Source organism: Hippichthys cyanospilos, chromosome 21 (assembly GCF_059441005.1).
Source record: "Hippichthys cyanospilos isolate Australia breed blue-spotted pipefish chromosome 21, RoL_Hcya_1.0, whole genome shotgun sequence".
NCBI lineage: Eukaryota > Metazoa > Chordata > Actinopteri > Syngnathiformes > Syngnathidae > Hippichthys > Hippichthys cyanospilos.
In genome coordinates, this window is record NC_142389.1 from 10,631,162 (window position 1) to 10,654,294 (window position 23,133).

Below are 23,133 nucleotides of genomic sequence, written 5' to 3' on the forward strand. Positions count from 1 at the left end.
TAAGGCTATTTTTTTTTCTTTTTGAAAAAACGACAGTCTATAGTAAGGCTTTTTTTTCTCGCAGCAAATGACCATGGCTTTTTTTTTTTTTGTAAAAGACAACCATGTATAGTCAGGCTTTATTTTGCAAAAAATGACCCTGAATAGAAACAAGTTGGGTTTTTTTCCGATAAAAACGACCATGTATAGTAAGGTATTTTTTATTTGAAAATTAAGGTTTTTTTTTTCACAAAAGTGACACTATATAGAAAAGTTTATTTCTCGGCCAAAAAAACATGTATAATAAGGCTTTTTTCCGTAAAAAAAAAAAAAGTATATTGTAAGGCTTTTTATTTATTTTTTTTGCAAAAAACGACCATGTATAGTAAGGCTTTTTTATTTGCAAAAGATGACTATGTATAGTACGGCTATTTTTTTTTTTTCACAAAAACTGACAAAATATAGTAAAGCTTTTTTTCTACAAAAAACGACCATGTATAGTAAGGCTTTTTTTTTTGCTAAAAAAGACCACGTATAGAAAGGTTTTGTTTTCGTTTTAATCCAAAAAAGACCATGAATAGTAAAGAAAATCCTGCAAAAAAAGACCCTTTAATGCAAAAAAGCACCATGATTTTCCACAAAAAAACAACCATGTGTTTAAATTTTTTTTTAATGTATTGTAAGTAGATTTTTCTGCAAAAAATGACCAAGTAAAAAAGTAAGGTAAGAAATGGCAATGTAATGTTTTTTTTAACCGACTTTTTTTAAACTTTTTTTTTTCAAGAAATTACAATTTAAAGCACAGGTGTCAAACTCAAGGCCCGGGGGCCAGATCCGGCCCACCACATCATCTTACCCGGCCCGTGAAATGCCCATTCCAATTCAAGTTTCCGGTCAAATTTGTAAATCAATTTGAAATTGTTTGGGGGAAAAAGCAAGCGAATTTTTCCCTCACCCTCTCTCTGATTTCAAAACTAGTTGGAAGTGTGACAAAGACATCCAAAATGTATTTTATCACAGTAATCCTGGCCCTCTGACAGAAACTAACTGCAACGTGGCCCTCGATAAGAATGACCTTGACACTCCTGATGTAAGGCATTTATTCGCAGTAAATGACCGCTGTTGTGTTTTGTTTTGTTTTTTGCAAAAAACAATGTATAATAAGGATTTTTTTCACAAGAAATGACAGCCTATAGTAAGGTTGTTGTTTTGTTTGTTTTTTCTCCAAAAACTATGTATACTGTATATATGTATGTATATATGTATAGTGAGGAGATTTTACTGCAAAATCAGCCATCATTCGCTTACTTTAGTAAGGCATTTTTCCAGTAAAAAAAAAAAAAAAAGGTGAGGTGTTTTTATACACAAAAAATGACTGTGTAATGTAAAAATGTAAAAAAAAAAAACGACTGTGTGTTGTAGGGCTGTAAATTGTCTTTGTATGCAAAGCAAAGAAAAACGTATGAAGTTACTTGGAACTTTATCAAAATGTTTGAATGAGAATAGACAAGTTAGGTTGATACATGCTTGAATTTGGAAGTGGACAGCTGATCGTTTTGACACACCATCTGCTTTATACAAACTGTGAATACTGTACTTGAATCTGCTCAAAATATAGAATGAAATTTGAAGTTGCAAACCGTTTTCAAGGCGTGTCTTGGCTGTGTTTCTTCGTCTACATGGACAACTAAAGTGGTGAGGGTGCCCTCCAGTGGACTACATGGGCAACAACACCTACTGAGAAACTGCAGGTCAGGTCTTGATTTTGCAGATAGCGTGGCAACTCTAAAAATCAGTTTTTCTAACGGTATATACTTTTAATGTACTCATTTATTAATACCAATATGTTGTTCTCTTTAGTTGGATTTAAATAACTCAAGTCATGATTGTTTTTTTGTTTTTGTTTTTTTATAATGTGTTGAGTATTACCTCTTTAACATCGGTTATATCATTGTTGTTTTATTTAAACTGCCATTACTCCCAAACAAAACTAAATTACAATCAGGGATGTTATAAAATAATGACCTACCAAAGGCTTATTCATTTTGCGTCAATTTGTGTCAAACAATACCTGCTGATACATATTATTGTTAAAATTGCTCTCATTTTTTTTGTGGTTTCAGGTTGCTCGTTTTTTGGGAACAAGAATTGCAACAGCAAATTCAATTAAGATGAATTTTAAACTTTTATTTCAGACAACGTTATTGATTTGGAGACGATTAATATTGTAGTCCAGCCCACTCGGTAAAGTATTGGGGCGAATTACCCGTAAATCCGAAGGCCTCAAGATAGATACAATGCAATAGTGTCCTCTTGTGGCAAGAATAGGTGTGTGCAGCTCCCTGTAGGTTAACAATATCAATATTCCAATTGACCAACATTGTTCAACGAATAATGTATTCGTTGTAAAGTCTCTTTTTGTGTTTAGAATGGCGTTCTACAAAAGTGATGCGTTATTATTTTTATTATTGTAATTGGGATTAAGAATAAATAATAGTTAGGTGATAAAATGTAGAGCAAGGCGTTGTTTAAAAAAAAAAAAAAAAGACCATGGATTTTTTTCCCAAAGATATTGGAAGTCAAGATATTAACAACAATATATGTTTTGTTTTGTTTTTTTGCATACCTCTGGAAGTAGGCCACATATCTAGCTGTATCTGTTGGAATGTCGTGATCGTGGACGCTCAGGTGGGACAAAATCCTCGTCAACGCTGAAGATGGCCCAAAAGCATCTGATAAAAATACATAAATAAAATAAAAAGGCAACGTGATTGAGGAAATTATAAGTACGGGTACAGAACGCAAAACATGATGTAATACGGTGTGATAAATACATCTAATGTATTTGTTGTTAGAGCTGTGTTCTCCCTGTCATTTAATTTTTTTCCACTCAAACTTTTTTTTACAAACTCCAATTTGAAACAAATTACATGTACACAAAACATGATGGCATAACAATGCGCCCAATCCACAGCAGACAAGTCCAAAGTGTACAAATAAAAAAAGAACAAAATATACAAACAAGCCACGTCAAATACAAATAGAACAAAATAAATCAAAAGAACACAAAAGGAAAGAAAAAAAGAGAGGAGCTAGGGGTTATTAAAAAGATCAAGACCCTCCAACCCATACACTTTCATCCCGTTTTTAATTCTTCAGACATTTTAAATAATTAAAATATTGACATAAGTCCTTATGAAAACGAATGAAGCTAGGTTTGGATTTTAAATATATATTTTTATGAACAAAAATTTCCCCAAGAATAATGTGTATGTTAATGACTAAATCATGAGATTACTCCTTAAAAGAAATACCATACGGGACATTTTCTTTTGTCAGAATAGACAGATTAGGCAGTTTAGGAAATAACCAATCACACAGATCTTCCCAGAATACATTAACGAATTTGCAGTAAGAAAAAAAAAGTGTTCCATTGTTTCAATGTCTTCATCACAAAATACACAGTTGTTGAGGTCAATATCGACTCCCTGTCTTTGAATTGAAAACACGGAAGTATGGCGTGTTAGCAACTGCTGATTGGCCGAAGGTTTGAATGACGAAATTGACGTAAAAGCACTTATTGGTTTATGAGAGTCGTGTGGGTTTACTATTTAGAAAAAAAAGACGCCAAGTGACCAAATATAATATTTTACCAATTAATACGTAAATAAATTATATCCAACAATACACTAACTGGAAAAAAAAGAAAGCACGGCGTGCCCAAATTTTGTCAATTGGGCAATGGGATAACAAATAACTCGTTGATTTGCTGGTTTGGAATCATGTGTTTTTAAAAGTATGGTTGCTTGCTCGTGCTAGAAGTGACGTCACCGGCGGCCATCTTACGTTGCCAACTACTTAGCCTAACTTGAGTACATCTGATTTTTGGTGGGATTTTCGCATCATGTTCTGCCTCTATGGCGAAATGACACACGTGGCACTCGGTTGAACCAGTATGTAACGCGAAGCTCTAAATTAACATGTCAACGTGATAAAATTATGTAATTTCTCGGGTGTTAGTGGATTCGTCTGCATTAAGTCAGAAAGACGAAAAATTAATTTTAATTACAATTAAAATTAATAGGAGGAAAATAATTCCTTTTTTACACCATTCATTTTTCAATACAAAAAGTATATATTAAGCTGTTTAACTAGCTGATGGCATGAGCATCATATCTTGCGTCATATCTTTTGTAAATGTTTTGCTATATTTTTAAAAGCCTTACTCTACATTAGATATAAACAGCTTTACAATATGTATATTAAAATGTCTTTAAAGATGTCTTATTTTAATGTCTTGCTTTATTTTAAAAGCCTTACTAAACAGTAAACATTGCTTCAAAGCATGACAACACCATTTATATAGTAGTGATAGTAATAGTTTTCATAAAGTACATCATACCTTGGGCTTCAACCATTCAAGGACATCACCTGGAGTGGAAAAACTTCATTATGCTTAGGAAGCCATCTTCATGGATGTGGGGACCTGTGTTTTGAGGAGTTTCAACTTGTGGGGAGGTCTTCAGCACCAGCATCAATGTGTCAGCTACATGAAGGAAGGCTCTTCAAAAGTCGCTTAGAAGATTGTTGGAAACAGGATCCCTTCTACCAGAAAAGATGCTGAAACATCAATTTCTGCTTATTTAAGCTCTAGTGCTATTGTTTTTTTTTGTTTTTTTTTTTATAAGGGCGTTGATTGGACTCACATAGATTTTGGACACAAAGTTTTGTTCTTGTTTCTTTTAATTCCCTGAACATTTCAAACTACAAATATCAAGTACTTAAAGTGTGTTTCAATTCCACTTGGAATAAACAGAAACAATTAAATAAAACTATCTTGAACAGATTATTATTAAAAAACGAAAGAGGAAAAGAAATCTGTACCCGTTGCTCTAATGACAAAAATATTTGATGGCTTTTTGTTTTGGTACAAACACGTTTTGTCTATGGGACATGAATTAAAAAAAAAAAAACAACCTACAAATATACACACACTAAATAATTCTGCAAACACAAAGACATAAACTGAGGAACGAAGAAAGAAGTCTTTGGACCTGAAAATATGCTGCTGTTAAAAGCTTGCAAGCTGGAAGGAATTCATTTGAAAGATTTCATTTTTAAAAATGCACATACTAAAAAGATGAAATTGTTTTTGTTTTTTTTTGTTACATAGACATCACTTTTCAGTATGCTATGATCACTATGTCACGCTGCTACGTCAAAGTTCTCAAGAGTGGAACCTTTGAAATGAGCTTAAAAACTTCCTTAAATCAATTTAGGCAAATAGTGACCGCGGCCCAATTTGGTCATGTTTGGTTCTGCTGATATGAACTTTTCAAGTCAAAATGGCAAGTCTTTTTAAAATAATGTCATCTCTTTTCAAGTTTTTTGTGTGTAAAAAAAAAACAAAACTAATAATAATAATTATAATTAATAATAATTATCAAAATTTAAAAAAAAAACAGGAAATATGCACAACTTGTACACATACAGAAAACTGGAATTGCCCTTTTGGTAATCACATATTATGGGTCTCCAATTTGCATGATCCTTCCTCAATTTACATCAGCATCCACGGAACCTACCAGAACTGGTGTATACACACGCACGCACACAAAAGCAAGTGTCACTGACAGAAATAAATTGGATGATACCACCTTATTACATTGCATATTTTGTGTTGTTGAGTCTTTTTTTTTTTTGGGGGGGGGGGGGGGGGGGGGGGGGGGGGGGGGGGTTAGGATGCCACGATGTGGGTGGGTGTTTTTGAGGGTCTTCACGTTCCTTTATGGAGAGACCCTGAGGTGGAAGTGGAGCGGCTGGTCACCTGCGAGAATAATAAAAGTAAATTGGGCATGAGGTGATATCGGACTCTGACGGTACGATAACCTTGAGTCAAAATATCGTACTATTAAAATTAAAGCTCGTTTTTTTTTTCTGTTGAACACTATTTTTAAACGAAAATTGAATAATTGGGACATTAACAAATATGCAGTGGTAAAACTGTTAAGACAAAGTGGTCCTCCTTATCCTTCATGGATGTTAATTTAAAAAAAAAAAACAAACAGCAAGTTGAGTCAAATCTGCAACCACTAGCAATACCGCATCACTGAACAGCGCTGCACTTCCATGAATTTCAACTGTGAAGCACACTGGACTTTGGAAAAAAAACATTTAAAATGATGGTGTTGTATTTTCACGTACTTAAACTTTAGAATTAAACTGAAAGCACATTCATTTGACAAGCAGATACAGTGGACCCCTGTGTTACAGCTTCCCTGGCTTATGTTTTTTTAATGTGGCGATGTGGAATACTGAGTTTTTTCATCCCCTCTTTACAGTATTTTTCCAGATTTGCGACAAAACCAACTGTCATGACCCTAGGGGGTTTTCTGTATTTGTGTTGTTTTGATTCCATCTGTAGGCGTTTTTAGGTAATTGCACTTATTTTCTGTTGCTACCACATGATGGTAATGCTGGTCTGCTATTGGCCGGCCTCACTCGTTTCAAAATGGCGCATTGTTAAAGCTGAGTAGTTCCAAAACCGTATTTATAGTGTATTTTAATGCTTAGTTCAAAGTTGAATGGGTTAGCCATGAGTCCCAAGATTGCCAGTGATGGTAAAGAGAGAAGTAAGAAGATTATTTATACGGAAACGAAGCTGGAGATAATCAAGAAATACAAAGCTAGCCTAGCCTAGGCTACCCTCACTAGGGAATATGGCCATAACAAGCTCGTCACGTCGCTCAAAGGTAAATAAATCCTTTATATATTTATGATGTTATTTAATTGTATACATGTATATAATATACACATAGCAATTAGTATACTATTTTGATACCAATTTTGAATATGTATGTACAATTTTGATGTTTTTACCTGGGGTTCAAAACATGTTAGCTATTTAACATAGGTTGGGATTGCCCAGCATATGGCGAATTCACCTTAAAAGCCGAACCACGGAACGGATTAATCTCGTAACACGGGGGCCCACTATACTTGTGGGTTTGATCAAAAATGAACACCTATGTTTGCTTTTTTGAAAGTCACGTTTTAAAAGCTTTCTTGTAAAATCCCAAGAGGGCACAGAGGGCATCATAAGTGTCATAACTTGATTTCGATCGGTAAAGCTTCGTCCAATCATCTCCCAGAAGTGTGTGACAAGTGTGTGTCGTGCACAGCTTCAAAGGGTTTAAGACAAAGACAGTGACCTCCCCCTTCTCCTCCATGCGTGCCAAAAACGTAAAGGAAAAAAAACCAGCAATTGCCATCTAATTATTTTCAAAGAGGCAGCATGTTGAGTCAACTCTGAAAGCAGCCAATCATATTTTGTCCTTTTAAACGCCTGTTTGTTAGCGAAAAAAGAAAAGTGCTCATTACCGGTTATGGCCAGTATTAGTAGTTATTAAAAGCTTGACATTTTAACACCACGGTAAACTGTCCGCAAAATGGTCTCCATTGAAATGAATGAAATTGACATTATTCCAGTATATAATTTAGGAAAGTGCAAACCTACTTGTTTGGAATCTTCAGAGGAAAGATGGACTTCATTTGCAAAATGTCCGTTGAGTCGCAACATTGCTGTAAAGACAAGAAGACGTGTGAAAAACATAAGGAATGAAAATTCTCCGGCGAAGGTGAATCTTACCCTGTGGGTCCAACCTGGGGTCCACGAAGCCCCAGTGCTGGTAAAGGGCCGCCAGCTCGTGAGGACTGTAGCTCTTCAGAAGGCTCACCATGTCAAAGTCTGTGGGCGTGTCCACGACGGCGGCGGCGGCGGTGTCGCTCTTGGCCTGAGCGTAGAGCAACGGTTCCAAGTACGCCCGGTGGCCCCACATGCTCATGGCGGCCCATAGGTCGGCCCCTTTGGGATTCGGCGAGGGGAGCCTCTGGAGGTTGTGTCGATTGGAGTCTCCGTGACTCAACATGAAACCCAGACCCTCTTTTGGGAAGTTCCCCTCTGCCGCCGTTCTTCCGGACGAGCCGGCTTTGCCGGCGCTTTCCGCCGAGCGCTTCTGCTCGGACTTCACTTTCGCGCGCGGATCCGCAGCTTTCACATCCTTCGCCTGAGGTTTGGACTTAGCACCCGATTGGCCCTTGGGGGCTACCTGTTTGGTGCTGCCGCCAGGCGCTTGGGTGCGCTGGCTTCTGGGCGCGGGCAAGGTCGGGCAGTCTTTCCCTTCTAGGAACGGCGGCGGTCCCGTTCGTCTGGAACGGGAATTTTTAGAACCCCGGGCGCCGTTGGCGCACGGTGCCCACTTGGGGGCCGCCGAGCTGCCGTTGCCCACCCTGTGCGAGACCCGCTGATGAATCCACAGCACCTCGGGGTAACAGGTGGCGTGGGAACAATATGGACATTGATGACTCAGCAGGCCTTCTTTTTCAACCGAGTCCGGTTCTTTAGTGTCCGTCAGTGATGACAAATTGAGAAGACCGCTTGAATCGCCGCAGGTTTTCTCTGTTTTGACATTCAACTCACCGGGCAAGCCGGGGTAGGGGATCCAATACGGCTGACAAAGCAGCGTGCTCCTTTTCCTGAGGTAATCCACGTACCTGGAGGCATTGGAAGCACTTTGGCCGGCCGCTTTTTCTGTAACGGTGCTCGCTTTGCTGTCCTGATGCTGCGCGTGCACGTGAGACCGAAGTAAAGAGGCGTCTGGCGTGTGGAAGTCACAGTGCTCGCAAAACAAAGGCTTTTCATCTGTAGACCAGAAACACATCAAATCACAGCAGCGTTGCGAAATACAAAACCATCCTATAAGGAATTACAATACCATTTAAAACGCTAAATGATTTTTGAACACTTTAGGCAGTGTAGTTCCACTATAGTCCGCAAGAGGCTTCTGTTAAATGCGTCTTTTTTTTTTTATCTGTTTGTATTGTTGAAATATTGGTCTGAAATATTTAATGTTTAATATTTTGCCCTTTTTGTCTGATTTATGTGTATGTGTGTGTATATATATATATATATATATATATATATATATATATATATATATATATATATATATATATATATATATATATATATATATATATATATATATATATATATATATATATATATATATACACATACATACACACACACACCATTTCTAATATGTGTGCATTTTTCTACCAATATGTTTGTGTTTTTGTCACTTGGTGTTGTGTATTTTTTTCATTATTTACCAAGATTGTTTTGTGATTTAATGTTTCTTTTTTCACATGTACTCAAAGGTGTGTCTTTTTGTTAAATCTGTGTCTAAGATATCATTAATGGGACTTATATTTTTTTCATACTTGCATATCATTTAGAAATTATATTTAGAAATGTGTATTTTTGAAACAGTATTTTTTTTTCTAGATATGTGTATTTTCCACTAGTATCTTTGTCACTGTCAAAAGCATTCTTGTTCTTTTTGTGTAAAATTTTTTTTAGTTTTTTTGTTCTTAATCATTTTTTCTCCTAATATTTGTGCTTTGTTTTTTGATATTTGTCTAATATGTCATGTACTAACATTTTGTAACAATTATTTAACAAGATTACATATAAAATATTTACATTTGCCAAATAATATTGTTTAAATTTTGGTGGAAACATCTGGGGTTTATTTTGTCTCTATTTTTGTAACATTAAGTCACAACATTTCATATAAAATATTTAATTTTGCCAACTAATATTGTGTACATTTTGGTGAAAACATCTGGGGTTTATTTTGTCTCCATTTTTGTAATATTAAGTCTTGCGAGTTACCTTCCTTCTCCTGATTCCTGTTGGCGTGTTTCTCTTTGTCGGTTCTGTGTTGGAGCGCCTCATAAAAGGCTTGCCCGAGTCCGTTGAGCAAGATGCGGTCTTTGTGGCAGCTCTTCTTGTTCGTTTGCTCGAGGCCGGTGTCACCCTTTTTCTTTTTGGCGTTGGAGGCGGGCACGTCGATGGACTTCCTCTTTTTCTCCGGCTTGGCGTATTCGCCCTTTGCGGTTTTGTACGCCGCCTCTGCGTCAGCGAGCCCTTCCTCCCAGCTGAGGCATTTGTCGGCGGCTTCCGCCAGGCGCCCCCTTGTGGCCAACTGCCAAGCTTGGTAGCTGCACAAAGGATCCAGCTCTGGGATCCTCCGGCCCAGATTACCGTCGGCCTGGGCTTTTTTCTGTGTGACGCAGGTGAGGCTGAGGCTCTCCAAAAAACGATTTTTCGTCACCTGCGAGACCTCCAAGCCTTGCGGCACGCCGTGGAAGTTTTTGTGTAACCTTTCGTGCACGCGCAAGGTCTTGCAGTCGGCGAAAAAGTGGCCGCAGTTCCCGCAGAGCTCGTAGAGGCACTCGTCGTTGGCCAGCGTGGCGGGGTCTTGCGGCACGCCGTTGATGGTGGCGGGCGGTTGGTCGCTTTTGCCGGCCCGCAGCTGCGCTTTGACCCGATGGATGCGCATGTGGCTCTGCAGGAACCACGCCTGGCGGAAGCGGCGACCGCAGATGCGACAGCCGTGGTCCTGCGCGCTGCGGTGACGCTTCAAGTGCGACTTGAGTAACGGCTCCTGGGGGAAGTCTTGGCCGCAGACGCTGCAGGAAAAGGGCCCGCCGTCCAATCCGTCGGCCTCCAAATCTTTTTCCTTTTTCTTGCTCGCTTTCTTCTTTATCATCTCGGGAGTGTCCGGCACGTCCGCGTCGGCCCGCTGGCCGTTGAGGTCAAACAGGCCCAGCTTGTGGCTGCGGATATGCGCTTTGAGGCTTCCCTTCTGCGCCGTCCTGTGGTCGCAGTAGGGGCATTTGTACGGCTTCTCGCGGGTGTGCCGCCGCATGTGCTGCGACAGCGAGCTCAGGAGCGGGAAGCTGCGGCCGCACACGCCGCACGTGTGGCCCGAAGTGGCCTCTTCCTCCGTCTCGGAGTCTTTGGGCGCCGTGTGCTCCTCCCGCTTCGCTTTGGTCTCCATCGATCGCTGTTACTCAAGTGCTGCTAGGATGACTTCGCCAACAGGGTTGTTTTCAGAGGGCTGCCGCGGTGTCGGAAAATCTGGAAAGCATCACCGCTTTGGAATCATTCGGCCATTTTTTACTGATCTGTAGACACAAGTCAACCTGAAACACAGCATTTAGAGTAGAACTGAGCAATTAAGAATTCAAATCAACATCCTGCATACACTAACTAACACAGTATATACAGTATGCATAAACATTTATTTGTTTTTAGAGCCTGCTTAAGAAATGCAATCAACAAGGTTACACATCATTTGTTATGAAACATGACACAAAGAAACAAGTTTTAAAAAGTTATCTTACATTCTAAACCACAGTTTAAAACCCAACATTATGAGTTGTTTTGCACAAAACACCTTCCTAAAATAAGTCGTTTTACATAAGATATCCTTAAATCGGGTTGCTTTCTATAAAACACAGAAAGTCGGGTCAAATTAACAAGGCTATTTTTAATCACTTTTTGTAGTCTTGGGGGTGTCTTGTGTTTTTGGTTTCATACTTTGCTTGATTTTCTATTTTTTTCTCATTTAGACTAATATCTGTAGTATATTATAGTATTGTATATTATAGTTAGTATAATATATTTTTCTAATTCAGTTTTTTCTTCCAATAGATACTTTTGTGTATTATAATGTATACATATGTATGTGTATGGACACATGGTAATTTTTTTAAGGATTATACATTTTTTTAGATAAATATCGATTACAAAAGTACTCTTGAGTACTCTTGATACCAATACCACAAATACTTTTGATACATCCGCCACCCCCCAAAAATAAGAAAAAATATTTTAAAGAAAGAGCTACTCATTTTCTTTTTTAATTTTTTTTTATTTCATGAAATAATAGCTAGTTAGTATTAAAAAACTGCTCTAAGTCATTGGCTGACACTAGTACCAGCTACAAATCGTGAGGATTGAAATAAGATATATATGTATTATTTTTTGAGGCGTGGGGGGCTTTCAAATAAGCACTCAACATGTGAATAATCAACAATCAATTCCACTGTAATCACCACACTATCAATTAATCGACCAATCAATTTAAAAGCATCGTCAAGATCCCGCCAGACCTTTGTTGTTGTTTCTACTCAGTTTCACTGGCACTACACCACATAATAAATGAGGAGAATAAGCACAAGCTTGGCGGCCCTGACAATCCATTTAGGACAATTTGCAATTACCGAGGACTCTGGTCTAACCTTTGTGCCTCACCAGCGGAGAGGCGCCTGTCTGCATGTATTAGCGCGCCAGCCTCTGTCCAAATTGAGTGTGTGAGGCCAAGCATGAAGAGACGTATTCATTCCTGGGCCAATGAGGATGAGCCCCGAGGGTCAGCACACTCTAATTCACGATCAATAATCCATTATGACCCAACTTTGAAACGCAGCCTTACGCCAGGGCTAAGTGCTGACATGACGGTCTTGTTTGGTGCTGGCATGTTAAACATGGCTGTTTAATGAATGACTTGAATGCTTTCTGTGTAGTCTTTTCAAACTTGAGGGAAAATGAGGTTTAAGTAGCTCCGAGACACGTGCTTGCGCGCACAATGGTGCCTGTTCTCAACATGTGACTGGGCCAAACACCCGGTGACTTGTCTTGTTTTTGTGAAAGAACATATACTCGGCGGTCCGATCGTCATCCAGGCAGTAAAAAGTAAAACCTGCCATTGTGTCGGCCGCACCAGAACTGTCACATCGCTTCACGTCTGGGCCCCCGTCGCCTGGGTCGGGGGGGTCGGGTTCATTGTTCGAGCGAGAGAGGCCGCGGCCTGCGTGTCACCGCAAGAACAACAGACGACTCCGGCCGGCCTCCGTTCGTACTTGAGTGGGACGAAGGTGATTTTTCTAGCGGCATCTGTCCTGGAAAGAGGCCTCGAGATGGAGCATCGTGGCAGGTGTTTGCAGACGCCGTCAGATTAGCGCGCCGAGAGGGAGGGGGCGGGGAGGATGTGCACGGGAAACTGGAGGCTGGCAATTAGGGGGTTAAGGTTAAAGCACAATGGGGATGAAGTCAACAGATGGGAATAAACAGGCCATCGGACTGGGGGGCTAAGAGCCTTTGTCCAAGCAACCTACAAAGTGGAAAACTCCTTAATATGCCTTAAATGGCCAGCAGACGTGTGACAGGCTGTCGAGCGCACCTCGTTTCAAGCATCATCAAGGGATTACTGGGAACATGAAGGAAGTGGACTCAATCAAAACCAAAAACGATAGATTGCAGGATAACTAGTTTTGTCTTTTTTGTCCAACGAGGGTTCTGGTCATGTTCTGCCAAAGCTGGCCGCTTCAGATGAACTTTTAGCAAAAATTTCTCAGTGAAATGTTGACTGCAATGTTGGTTAGCTGCCACAAGGCTGTCCCTTGTGAGAGAAAAAAAAAAACCCAACTAATTTCTGCCGATTTTTCAAAAGGGAGAAAGTCATTGCCAATTTCAAGCATTCTGACTGACGATTGTTGTAGTTCCATCCATCAATCCATTTTCTAGAGCCGCTTATCCTCACAAGGGTCGCAGGCTTGCAGGTGCCTATCTCAGCTGGCTTCGGGCAGTAGGCGGGGGACAGCCTGAGCTAGTTGACAGCCAATCGCCGGGCACACAGAGACAAACAACGTTTACGCACCCAATCACACATTAGGACAATTTAGTAAGTCCAATTCACCTGCCAAGCATGTTTTTGGAGTGTGTGAGGAAGCCGGAGTGCCTGGAGAAAACCCACGCAGACTCGGGGAGAACATGCAAACTCCGATATTTGTAGTTTTTTTGTTGTTTTTTTTTTTCCCCAGCTTAATGATGAACTCAGAGTTGCCCAAACCTTTATCAGCTCATTCCCATTAAAAAGAGAAAAAAAGCCGACATCAAGTGCTGCTGGTGGCGCTCATTGTTAAGATTACCATTGACATCATTTTATGTGTGTAAACACTTCACAATATATAGTTAGACCTGATTATAAAAATTTGAAATATGAAAGCTCCTTTGTTCATAAGAAACCTTTAGTAAAATGTTACTGTTTTACTTACTGTATTTCCCCTTTTTTAGGAAGTCATTTGCAGCGTTTATGTTTTATGAAGAATGCAATGCAATATATATATATATATATATATATATATATATATATATATATATATATATATATATATATATATATATATATATATATATATATATATATATATATATATATATATATATATATATATATATATATATATATATATATATATATATATATATAGAGAGAGAGAGAGAGAGAGAGAGAGAGAGAGAGATTTTTTTATCTATTTTAATTTGTTTTTTCTTAACCTGTTTTTTTTTTTCCTGTTTATTTTTACTTTACTATTTTTGTCTGCCTAACTAACTCCCGAGACCCTAACCCAGTTCACCCTCCTATTTTGGTGACGGTTAAATTAACCATTTGGAAAATCTCAGTAAAATCTCAATAAACTACAGGGATGAAATATGGTCTGCTCGAGTTCATTTTTCTGTATTTTCTTTTAGCACATCAGAACGAGTTTAACGAGAGTTAGAAAAAAAACTTGTACAGTTAATACAGCTGTTTGGATTGTGGAAGAAACTATTCCAAATATAAAATCTTAATGCAAATGTTTTAAGGTGGGTTTTTTCTGAATACTCACATCTATCATTTCCCAAGTACGCATGCTAAATGTAACCGTTTTTTCCCCCCTCGCTCATTCCTCGTTTGTGTCCTTTTCCCCTCTTATGCTCGTAGTGCTTTTGGAGGTATGTAAAGTAATGTCGCTCCAGGGGGGCTGCGCTCATATCTTTTAGAATGCCCCTTTTCTCTCCCTTTTCTTTGGCAGATGAATAGGCATGTCCAGTCAGCTGTCCTCGCATTGATTCATCCTGACGTCCCACAACCAGCTCAGCACAAACTCCCTACGGTTTGTTAGGCCTCCGTGTGCTCTCATGTGTGCGCGAGTGTGATCTTGCATGGAAGTAGCGACTGCCGGTGTGCGTGTTGCACCAAAACCGTGGGTGTAATTTCCTGCCAACGACTCGAAATAGCATCATCACTGACTATGATTTTTGCAAAGCATCCAAAATGACTACTGTGGCTATTTTTAGAAGGATCTTTCAGTTATAACCAGGTATGTTAGCAGATATTTTTTAATCATAGAACATATCAATTGCTTTAGAGATGAAGTCATCCAAATATTCCCACCAAGCATGGAGCAGCAGGCCTGTGCCAAAGCTACCGCTGACCGGAGAGTGAGCACGTGACTGTCCTTATGCTTGTGTCCACAGCCACGCTCACTGGCTCACTAAGCCGCACCTCACATCTACTGTTTCCTGACCAATAATCCTGTCTGTTTTCCATCAAGAAGCGACCACCAAATCAATGTCAAAGCTTGTTTTGCTTGAGAATATTGTGTTTAAATATTAAGACAGTTGCCTTCTCATCATCAAATAAGCCACCAAATTTGCCTATGTCAACAAGAACGTCTATACCAAAGATAGGCTTGTTTTTTAGGTGTCACAGTTCATATTTTTTGGGTTAAACCAAACACAATTATCTTTAAATTAACTTGATGAGCACATTACAAAACCAATTGGAAACACAGACAAGAAGTCACACAAAAGCCTACAGCTACAAAAGAAACCATCTACTCAACTTAGTACCAAGGGATACTGCAAAAAAGCATGAAAGCACCGTTTAGAATGAACAAACCACAATGAAGAGCAACACAAAAAGTCATCCAAAAAGTAGCACTTGTCCATTCAATTATCAAAGAATTTTCGACTAAAACACAAACAATAATTGTGTGTAAACTTCTTCAGGCCATGGCAAGGCATAAAATAGCTCTAAAAGATTCAAAACATGCAGTTTCAGTCAGTTTCGAGATTTCTTGTTGCAACGATACTTATGCAAAAAAAAAAAAATAAGCAGCAAAGATGGGAGGTATTATGAGGTCGAACCAAAAATTGCGAAGACCAGCAAAGGAAAGCAAAGACTAATAAAATAACACTAAATCCGCAAAGATTTGCAAAAACAATAAGTGACTAAACAAACAACAACAAAAAACTACTGTTGATACACATCTGAACCAATTTTGAAAATCTGAAAGACCCAAAACTTGATGAAGGAAAAACTGAATCACCGACTTCTTCTGCGTGATGCACCAAAACCCCATATTGAATTTTTTAGGTCGATGGCGATAGTTGGCACCAAAAAAAATACAGATTACTGATAAATGAACTGATAAATTTATGGTTCTTTTGTTTTTCATATCAGGGTAAAGAAGGGTTTGAAAATATCAGGCACTAAATACATGTATGTTGCACTATGTGTTTTATGATTTTTCTTTTAACAAACCGTGACATTAAATTGTGTTTAAAGTTGTGACAATCAGGTCAATTCTTTGCAAAATCTCCTTTTAATGCTCACTTAAACATTGCTTGTAAAAAATGTATTTGTTTTGAATGACAGGTCAGCAGAATATGCAAATTTCATGACATACAACTGCTGTAAATGTATTTACAAACATTACAAGCTGAAATGCTGGGCAAATATCGGCCATTTGGTCGATGAGTTTTGGCCAATGTTTAAAGGGCCATAATAAGCAGATTTAATCGGTCAGATCGAACTCAAAATGACCTACGGTATTTCTACAAAATAGAATCATAGAAGAAAAAAATCCAAGTTAAAAGAACTGCTGAACTAACTGGTTAATCTGGAATTGCAGTTATTTTCATTGTTTGTGTTTGTGTGTGTGTTTTAAACCGTGAATGACTCGAGACACCTTTAAATAACACTCAACACAACCAGTTGCTCCTCTTACGTGTCCAGCAAAAACGGCAAGCGTCAGTGAGCTTCCTAATTGGTTATTGTTCCGTTTCATGTGACAACCACATAAACTGCAATTCGGTTGAACACCCACGGAAGAAGATGCGAGCAAAAGTTTTCTACAAGATTGCAGGGCCCAATTGTTTTCTCAGCTAATTGAGAAAACAAAAACAAAGTAACCAACTAAATAATTATGATGTTCATGGCAACATTCATATTTGGATAGAGGGTCATGTGCTTTAGAGCTATGTCCAAAAATTGGGCCTTTGATGACTTAGATCAGAACGGAGAATATAGGGCTCCATATCAGCCTGACTTGGACTATGTCAATGTTTTCAATACACTTGGACAAGACAGTAATATTTGCGTTTTTTTTTTTCTATAAATTTCCAGTATGAGCCTTTATATGCATTAATAAGTCTCTCCACACCAGCAGTCCTCAGCTGGTTCCTCGAGCGACAACAATGAAGCTGGTGTGGGCAAACAGCCTCATCTACCTAAGAGATTAGACAGCCGCCGGGCTCCGCAGTCCAACTTGTGCATATTTTTCCCTGCCTCCCCATTCACTTGCCGCCTTGTCCAACCCAGTGTGTAGTTACACAACATACACAGGGATTATTACTCTTCACAGCACTAGGCAAGCTGGACCGTGAGTAGCCTTTTATCAGGATATCAAAGGCGGGTGAGAAAAGGTGACCACTGTCACACAAAACATACAGAACATCTTAATGATTTAATTTTAGTCTTTGGAGCATTGTTGACGTTTGAAGCTAACTTTTTTTCAGTGTGGACGACCACTCTGTTTTCAGTGTGGATTGGCTGGTGTGGGCGACACTGGTGTATAATCTGCGGGCATTAACTTGCTCTCTAAAAAAAGCACTCTCAACAGGGATTAGATTATCGCGGCAAGGTCAGCAGTGACTCGCAGCCACTGTTTCTCTTGGTGGCGCTCTTTTGCCTTGTTAGATTTTCCATTCAACCCCCCCAGACAATTTTGACACTACTGCTGGTTATAGTCTTAAATGGAAAACTAGCCCTCAACATTTTATTAAAGATTAAATATGCAGGATGTTGCAGAATTTAAGGTGATGGTTACAGTTATTTTCAAAACAATGTTGGCGCTGAGATGAGATTAAAGGTGTTTAGCGAAACAAGTTGTGTCAAATGTTTTATCTTCACTTGTTACCAGGACTGTCCAAACAAAGACAAGCAGACTAGTAGATTTTAGTTTAGCCTAGCAAATATTCATAAACACTACCAAAGCTGAGCGAAGGCCACCAAAGAAGGGTAGATGAGTAAAGATTAACAAATAAGAAATGACCAAAGATAAACAAAAACAACCCAAGGTTAGCAAAGCTGAGCGCATCTGAGCAAAGATTAGTGAGGACCAGCCAAGACTAGCAAACATGGGCAAAGACAAGCTAAGACTGATGAAGATAAGCTAAAACTATAAGAACAATGACTCATGAGCAAAGGCTAGTGAAGAAGCTAGCAAAGACACTGAAAACTAGACAAGGCTAGAAAGGAGGTTAGCAGAGGTTTTAGAGGCGAGCAAAAACATTCACCAAATCCTAGAAAACACGAGCAAAAACTAACAATGGGTCAACCAGCAAAGACTAAGATGAGCAACTACCAAATGTAAACAAAAACTAAACAAGATTTGCATAGTTGAGCGCAGCTGAGCAAAGACTAACGAGAACCAGCCAAGACAAACATGTTAGCTAAGAATGGTGAAGATACGTTAAAACTATCAGAACAATGACCGAAGAGCAATGATGGTAAATACTCGCAAACATAAGCAAATAAGCAAGCAAAGACTTTATAATACGTCCACCAAATATTCTAAAACATGAGCAGAAACTAGCAATTGGCAAACCAACAAAGACAAAGATGAGCAGTTGAGTGACGTCTAACAAATGAGAAGCTACAAATGATGAACAGACTATGATAAACAGTGTCCTCTTTTGGATCATAGAAGAAATCTGTTGCCAAAAAGAAATTAACTCAATTATAAATATCCCCCCCCCAAAAAAAAATCAATAATCAATAATGTTTGACCCGTTCTCAAAAAATATTTTTTTCCAAAGAAAAATTGTAATCATAAGGCATCCTGTTTTGAGGTTCTAGTAGATAAATCTTCACAAATAAAAAAATTCATTACGTTAATTATTAATATTTGTCCACAAAAAATAATTTTAAGAAAAAGTGTCAGAACTGTTCTCAAAAATAAATAATCATAAATAAATATCTGTCCACTGAAAAATATTCAACACAGAGCATCCTGTTTTGGGATTACAGTAGAGAGCTCTTCACAAAAACAAACCATGAACTTGACAGGTAACAAGAGGTGGCACTTGACAAGTTGGATGGAACCATTCTAGTATGGGCGAGATCTGTCTTTTCACAAAAATGAAATTGAATAACCTACTGAACTTAAAATTTGTTTCATGAACTTAAATTTTCCTCAAAAAAATTATTAAATAATTATTTTTAAAAGATTTTAGCATGTTTGTTTGTTTGTTTTGTTTAAAATCTCGAGTCCCCCCTGAAGTACCATTTGAGAACCACTGTTCTAGAACAAAAATTAGCAAAGAGTGAACTAGCAAAGACCAAGGTGATCATAGACAAATACCATACTGTAAACCAAGACTAGCCAAAATTCTGGCCCATTCTGTCTTGCTAGCTTTGTAACAAGTTGAAATAATGCTGTTTGTACGCGTATGACCTCAACGTTGAACTCCAACTTTTCAAAACATACATCATGAACATCTTATACTGTATATCTGTTGTCAACATCAAACCTGAAGCGTAAATGTTTTGAATCCTTGTTATGCATCAGAGACACTAGCATCTTCTAAAATGAAAACGGCAATGTGTAAAAATGTCCTTTTGGCAAACTGATCAAGGTAATGATTGTGGAGAAGTAAGGCGATATGTGCTCAGTCATTTTGCTCTGTGGCAAAGCAGAAGAATGACAGCTGGCAGCAGGGTTTGGATTAGGTTTCCCCGTCGGGGCTACTGCATCTTTTACACCGCCCCGCTGCTCGGGAGTAGAATGGTGCTATAGTAACCTGAGTCCCTAGCGCACCCATCCAATCTCGTCTCGGCCCTCGACGGGGTTAAACAGAAGAAGGGATCGGCGAACGTCTTACTCATCGCCGCCACTTTCCATCTGGACTTCCTGCCTGTATTGTAGTTCCGGCACACCGTTTAAATAAACACCCTGAAACTCAGTCAGATTCAACAGAGTGTGACTAATTCTGGTACACCTCGAAATTCAAATAACCATGTCATCATTTTAGCTCAATAATGCTTGCAACCTTCACCATCTTTATTAATAATGAGCTATTTTTCAGACCAGTATCTTGGGAGCTTCTCATGTGGCGCTCAGCTGGTACCATGACGGATGAATGAATGGATATTCTATCAATCCAATGAGCAAAAATAAGTAAAGTCATGATAAACCACCGTGGTTTAAGGATGGCCTTGCCCCTTCACATCTTTCTGTCTGTACCCTTCCCCCAAGCCGACCCCAGGCCTCTGACCCAATCTCCATGATTAAATCATTTTTCTTTAGCCCAATTTTGGTCCCCCCCCTCCCCATCCCACCCTCACTCCCACTATCCCAAGCCTCCCCGCTCGCCCTCTCTCTCTCGTCTGGTAGATGGCGCGCACCCTCCTCTATTGATCGTCATGCTGAGGAGATTACCCTAATAGCTGGGATTACCTCCCCACATGTTGGGTTGGCCACATACGGAGGGGTGGGGTAAGGGAGAGGAGCACGGCAGATGAGTATGGTAAAAGGAGGAAACAAGTGGAATTATGGGGCAAGTTTTAAGGAAAAAAAAAAGTGCATTGGATTGAGGAAAAGAAACAGATAGTATCTGTAATTAGCTAAGTTCATAAATTGTTCACACAGGGTATTAAAGAAACAAATGTAACTACATTATAGGGATGGACGAGCACCGACACCAAGCATCGGTATCGGGGCAACACCTGGCCTTATTTCAAGGTATTGATACAGCTGATCTTAGTATCGGCTGCTCTCTTGGAGCAGTTTTTTGATCACAAATTGGACATGAAACATTAGAAGAAAAAAAATGCCATTAATTACATACATTTTTAAAGAAAGTTGTATTTTAGGGAAAAGTGCATCAAAAGTATTATTGGTATTGGTACTTGGTTTGAATTTTCATATGCAATTGAAAAAAAAAATCTGAAATTATATATATATATATATATATATATATATATATATATATATATATATATATATATATATATATATATATATATATATATACACACATTCTGATGTGGATATATATGATATATAATGTAATGTAGATCACGATGCAGATCTTGTTGTATTTGCATCTGCTTTTATTTTTATGTTTTTATTTTACTTTATTATATTACTTTGCTATCGATATTACAAATGAAAACCTGTTCACAATGGCCTAACCCGAATAATTGAAGGTAGGGTAGAATTGATTTTGCCTGCATTGCTTCAATGACACTTTTGCTTTTAGAAATGCACACATACATTTGTTCCTTTTTTTTTTTTTTTTAATTTTCTAGAGCCACAAGGGTCGCAGGCGACATCAGCTGACATCGGGCAGTAGGCAGGCGACACCATGAACTGGTTGCCAGCAAATTGCAGGGTACACAGAGACGAACAACCATTCTTTCACCCAATCACACCTAAGGACAATTTAGTATGTCCAATACACCTGCATGCATGTTTTTGGAGTGTGGGCAAAAGCCGGAGTGCCTGGAGAGAACACACACGGGCTTGGGGAGAACATGCAAACTCCACACAAGAATGATTTGAACTTACTTGGGTTCTTTTAACAGTGTGGCGGACATGCTATTCACAGTGCTACCAAGGCATCCTATACATACAAATATATATATATATATATATATATATATATATATATATATATATATATATATATATATATATATATATATATATATACATACACACACACACACACACACACACACACACACACACACACACACAGTATAAGGTATGGGGTACCTGTATTTATGGACATAGCATGTCCATTTTGCCTACAAGGGTTCAGTGGTTAATCAACAGAACAGTGCCACACTGATCAAAGGCTAATTTGGGCTAGTCCCAAAAAGGTCTGAAAATATTGATCCATAACTAATGCAATCAGTAATTGATGATTTTTCTGCAGTGTAAAACATTGTTTTCTTTGACTCAACAGATATGATTATGATATAAAATGTGGGAGATGTATGTGTGGATTATTTATTTTTATTGGATGGCGAGGGGTATGCATGAATGTATGCCGGAATCTTTTTTGCCGCTAGCTTCAGTAAAGATGAATCAATTTAAAATTATTTGTCTTTAATGTGAATTAACATTCATATTGCCTGGGGAGGGAAGAGTATGCTGAAATGTGTAGCTCCATTTTGCTTCAAGACAGTAATCAACAATCCCTCACTGATCAAAGGATTATGCCTATCCCTAGTTCCAAAAAGGTCAGAAAACATCTGTATTGATTCATACACAACATTAGAAACGGATGACTTTTGATGTAGTTACCTTACTATTAAATTGGTCTTTTTTATTTTCATTTTTTATGCTTTTAAGGCCTAATGTTTTTTTTCTCTCTTTTTTTCTCTCTCTTTTTATGGCCTTCATGTCCTGCTGGCTAATCCCTATTTAAGAGCCCCCTTGCAAACCAGTGGAAACAACAAGCACGACATCATTAACCGGGTTTACCTCGAACCAGCGCCACAAAATGATAACTTTTCGCACATTCGACTTTCATGACGGGCTATTATGAAGATATTAAAAAGATGCAAGCGAGAAGGGGGGGGGGGGGGGGGGGAGACAAGGAATGCCCGTTAATCCACCGCTGATCCGCCACAATGGCAGCCTTGTTTGCGCCAACTTTGTTGATAAAATGAAGACGATAAAACAGTGGTGGAAGTCAACGGGAGAGGGGGATGAGAAAGGAGGACGTCCGGGGAAGCGAGTCGTCCCGGGACAAAGTGACAAGTAGCGAACTCCCTACTCAAGTGTTCTTACCTCGCTCGGAGGAATCCCATCACTGCTCGTTCACAATGGCGACATACTTGCTGCTCTCACAACTTTGTCGCCGCGGCAGTCGTCGTCGAAATCACGGCCGGGTGGGTGCACCTGAGCCGGAAACGGTCCCTCGAAGCCAGCGGTGGTGCTGGTGCTGGTGGTGCGGCGCAAGCGGGTTCCCTCTCGTTCCTGGAGGGGAGTGACGCGAGAGATAACGTTATTAACGGTAATAACAGGAGAGGCTGAGCATCTCCGCCTGGCGGTAGCGCGCGCGCGTGCGTGCGTGCCTTCGCCCCCTAGCAAATAGACGGCGCCGATGGTGCT

At 39.1% G+C, this 23,133-nt stretch overlaps 1 protein-coding gene across 1 annotated transcript; it reads right to left on the bottom strand.

The window, feature by feature from the left end:
- Positions 1-5,704: 5,704 nt before the first annotated feature.
- LOC148406581 (zinc finger protein 516-like) lies at positions 5,705-23,071 on the bottom strand. The gene is made up of 5 exons (XM_088405688.1): positions 22,810-23,071; positions 9,719-11,034; positions 7,628-8,680; positions 7,496-7,560; positions 5,705-5,806 (listed from the first exon to the last, which is right to left on the bottom strand). The coding sequence occupies exons 2-5, from the start codon at positions 10,887-10,889 to the stop codon at positions 5,756-5,758; spliced, it is 2,340 nt and encodes a 779-aa protein (XP_088261814.1). The 5' UTR covers positions 10,890-11,034; positions 22,810-23,071; the 3' UTR covers positions 5,705-5,755.
- Between the last annotated feature and the right edge of the window lie 62 nt (positions 23,072-23,133).

Excerpts from the sequence above, each read along its gene's own strand:
- LOC148406581 (XM_088405688.1), bottom strand. The coding sequence starts at position 10,889 with ATGGAGACCAAAGCGAAGCGGGAGGAGCACACGGCGCCCAAAGACTCC. Across the intron at positions 8,681-9,718 it reads CAGGAATCAGGAGAAGGAAG|ATGAAAAGCCTTTGTTTTGC; the intron begins GTAACTCGCAAG and ends TCTGGTCTACAG. Across the intron at positions 5,807-7,495 it reads CCTCTGAAGATTCCAAACAA|GTGACCAGCCGCTCCACTTC; the intron begins GTAGGTTTGCAC and ends TTATTCTCGCAG.